Here is a 4016-nt window from a genome sequence, read left to right on the forward strand (position 1 = left end):
GATGGACAACTTCTCTTAGACGAAAAACTTCTTCCCTTAAACGAAAAATTTCTTAAGGTTCTGGACGTTCCACATTCTCGGCAAGGAAGAACCGTCCATTGTCGCGAGCCGATATGTACCCGGCCGGATTACCTCGACGACCCGATAAGGTCCCTCCCATTTGGGGGCCATCTTCCCCCTCGCTCGGGTCGGGTCTCTGACCTCGGTCTTGCTTAGGACTAGGTTGTTTAACGTAATTGGTCGGGGTCGTACCTTCCGGTTGTAGACCCTTGCGATGGCTCTTTTATAAGAGAGGGCCTTCAAGTATGCATCGGCACGTCGCTCCTCGAGCATGTCAAGGCTGGCTCGAAGTCCTTCGTTCGTGACTCTCTCGTCATAGTTTCTTGTCCGAAGGGTGGGAATAGCTACCTTAGGCGGTAGGACAACTTCGGTTCCGAACATGAGGCTGTAGGGGGACTCTCCAGTCGTGGTTTTGGGGGTGGTGCGTAATGACCATAAGATGCTCGGGAGTTCGTCCGCCCAAGCCGATCGAGCTGCAGACACTCTTCTTTTGAGCCCGTCTAGAATGGACCGATTGGTTACCTCCGCTAGCCCGTTCGTTTGAGGGTGAGCCACCGAGTTGAACTTTAGCTGGATTCCGTGGCTTGCACAGAACTCCCGGAACCTTCTACCGGCGAACTGGGGCCCATTATCTGTAATGATGGTTCTGGGCAAGCCGAACCGAGTCACCAGGTTCCTCCATATGAGCTTCTTAATTTGACGCTCTATGATCGTCGCTAGTGGCTCGGCTTCAACCCACTTTGAGAAATAATCGACTCCCACGACGATATATCTCCGCTGTCCCAAGGCTGGCGGGAAAGGTCCGAGCAGGTCCAAACCCCACTGCGTGAACGGCCATGCGCAATCGATGGGGGTGAGTGGGACCGCGGGCTGCCAGGGCGTGCAGGCGAGTTCTTGGCACGAACTGCACCGCTGCATGTAGGCCTTCGCGTCCCGGCACATGGTCGGCTAGTAGTAACCTTGGCGAAGTATTTTGTGCGCTAGGGTTCACCCGCCGATGTGCTCCCCACAGAGCCCTTCGTGGACCTCAACCAGAACCGTCCGAGCTTCATCGGGCTCCAAGCACCGTACGAGGGGGTATGTGAAGGATCGCTTATAGAGCCGTCTGCCCACCTCAGAATACCACGCATGTGTACGACGCAGGCGCCGAGCCGTAGCCTCGTCGGGGGGAAGAGTCCCGTCCCGCTTGAAGCATAGCAATTCTTGTGCCCACGTGATTGGGGTGCCGCCCGAGGCCGCAGCTGCGATTTCAATGGCCCGGGCAGGGAGCTCCTCGACCTTGGGCCAGGCTTCGGAGGCTGGCTCCGACGCTAGCTTAGCTAGCGCGTCAGCTCGCTCGTTCTCTCCCCTCGAGACATTAGATAATGTAAAATGAGGGAACTTGGCGGTCAGGTTCTTTACCTGTGCCAGATACTTCGCCATGATTGGGTCCTGAGCCTCGTATCCGTTGCTGAGTTGCTCGGCTACCAGCTGCGAGTCGGTGAGGACGTGTATGGCGACCACTTGCATTTCGAGGGCCAACCTGAGTCCTGCTAGGAGCGCCTCGTATTCCGCCTCGTTGTTAGTGGCTTGGAACCCGAAGTGGAGGGAGTGCTCGAACGAGCGCCCGTCGGGAGCTAGCAGCACCAGCCCTGCGCCGGTGCCCTTTGAGTTGGCCGATCCATCCACATGCAGAACCCATACTTCAGGAGGTTGCTCGAGATTCGTGCCCCAAATCTGGGTCAATTCTGCGATGAAGTCGGCCACAGACTGGGCTTTGATGGCAGTTCTTGGCACGTATCGTACGTCATGCTCACCGAGCTCCACCGGCCCATTTGAGGAGACGTCCTGCAATATCAAATTTAGACAAGACCTACCGTAGCGGTTGGTCGGTGTCGACCTCCACTGGGTGGGCCTGGAAGTAGGGGCGCAGCTTCCGGGCTGATAGCACAAGTGCCAGCGCTAGTTTCTCAATCGGTGGGTATCGTTCCTCGAGCCCGTTTAGGACATGGCTGATGTAGTAGACCGGTAGCTGCTCGTCGGAATTTTCTTTGACCAGAACAGAACTGACTGCGTGTTGGGAGGCAGCCAGGTAGAGGCCGAGCTTCTCCCCGGGAGAGACTGAGGCAAGTCGGGGGAGGCTGGCCAAGTGTTGCTTTATTTATTTGAAGGCTTCCTCGCATTCGGCCGTCCATTGAAAATTCTTCGGGTTCTTCAGCGCCTTGAAGAAGGGGAGGCAGCGATCACCCGATCGGGCAAGGAAGCGAGACAGGGCGACGAGTCTCCCGTTGAGGCGTTTCAGGTCCTTGATCGTCCGAGGTGACTGCATGTTGATGACCGCCTGGACCTTTTCCGGGTTGGTGTCAATTCCTCTTTCATGTATGATAAACCCGAGGAACTTTCCTGAGGTGACGCCGAAGGCACATTTCGCGGGGTTGAGTCGCATGTCGAACTTCCGTAGCGTGGTGAATGTCTCGGCCAGATCGGCAAGGTGAGTTCCTGCCTCTTGGCTTTTTACAATCATGTCGTCGATGTAAACTTCCATGTTCCGCCCGATCTGGTGGGCGAACATCTTGTTCACTGTTCTCTGGTATGTAGCCCCAGCGTTTTTCAATCCGAAAGGCATGACCTTATAAAAGCATACACCTTGATCGGTGAGAAAGGTCGTATGCTCTTGGTCTTCGGGCGCCATTCTGATCTGGTTGTATCCTGAGAAGGCGTCCATAAATGAGAGGCGGGCGTGTCCGGCCGTCGCGTCGACCAACTAGTCGACCTTTGGGAGTGGGTAGCAATCCTTTGGGCATGCATTGTTGAGACTAGTGTAATCAACGCACATCCTCCAGCTTCCATTGGGTTTCTTTATGAGGACTACATTGGATAGCCATCGCGGATATCTGACTTCTTCTATGAAGCCTGCCGCTAAAAGTCGACCCACTTCTTCTCGTATGGTGAGCTGCCGATCAGGGGCCTGCCGCTTGGGTTTTTGCTTCACCGGGCGAGCGTCGGGTGAAATATTGAGATGGTGTTGCGCGACCTTCGGGTCGACGCCCGTCATGTCAGATGGCGACCAGGCGAAGACGTCGGTATTTTCCTGTAGGAAGCCGACGAGCAGCTTTCGTTCTTGTTCGGGTAGCTCCGACCCGATTTTGACCGTCTGGTCTGGCCGGGCTTCTAGTAGTGATAAGTCAATGGTGGATCCCCTCGGCTCGGGGTGGGAGGTTGGTCTCTTCGTCTCCCGAGGATCCTCCAGTGGTGGTGCGACCCTGGCTTTCTTGTATAGCGAGACGACGGTCAGGTAGCAGCGCCTGGATTCTCGGGGGCTTCCCGTGACCTCCCCGACCCCAGCGTGAGTTGGGAACTTCACAGTTTGGTAGTAAGTTGAGACGACGGCTCTGACTTTGTTGAGGGTCGAACGACCGAGGATAGCGTTGTACGCAGTCGGGAGATCGACCACTAAGAAAGTGGTCATCACCGTCTTTAACCTTGGCGGGGCTCCTAAGGTCATGGGCAAAGTGATAGCCCCCAGCGGTGAGATCGAATCACCGGTGAATCCAGTGAGCACCGAGCACATCGACTTCATATTTTCTCTAGACAAGCCGAGCTTCTGGAAAGCATCAACGTAAAGTATATCGGCCGAGCTTCCGGTGTCGACCATGATCCTTCTTACTTGCGCATTGGCGATCCTGGCCGATATCACGAGCGCGTCGTCGTGCTCGGATTGTTCGGATGCTCCGGCCGGGAAAGTAACCTCGGGCTCGGGCCCGTGCCCGGGGGCTTCGGCCGAGGCGGCTCGGGCGTATGCCTTTCTTCCGGTCATGGAGCTCCCGCCAAATGTGGGGCCACTAGCTATCACGTCGATGTGTTGCTCGATGGGACCCTCTGGGCACGGCGAAAGTGCCTTGTCCGGCCGAAGGTACTGGCCGAGATGCCCTCTGCGGATAAGCTCCTCGATCTGCCTTTTCAACTCGTGACACTGT

At 56.3% G+C, this 4016-nt stretch overlaps 1 protein-coding gene across 1 annotated transcript; it reads right to left on the bottom strand.

Annotated features, from left to right (window-relative positions):
• Positions 1 to 1047: 1047 nt before the first annotated feature.
• Positions 1048 to 2764, bottom strand: LOC135629221 (uncharacterized). Its single transcript, XM_065136415.1, has 3 exons — positions 2221 to 2764; positions 1940 to 2109; positions 1048 to 1887 (listed from the first exon to the last, which is right to left on the bottom strand). Exons 1-3 carry the CDS (start codon positions 2762 to 2764, stop codon positions 1048 to 1050), a joined length of 1554 nt encoding a protein of 517 aa, XP_064992487.1.
• Positions 2765 to 4016: the final 1252 nt, after the last annotated feature.

The sequence above is a fragment of the Musa acuminata genome, chromosome BXJ3-1 (genome assembly GCF_036884655.1).
Source record: "Musa acuminata AAA Group cultivar baxijiao chromosome BXJ3-1, Cavendish_Baxijiao_AAA, whole genome shotgun sequence".
Lineage (NCBI taxonomy): Eukaryota > Viridiplantae > Streptophyta > Magnoliopsida > Zingiberales > Musaceae > Musa > Musa acuminata.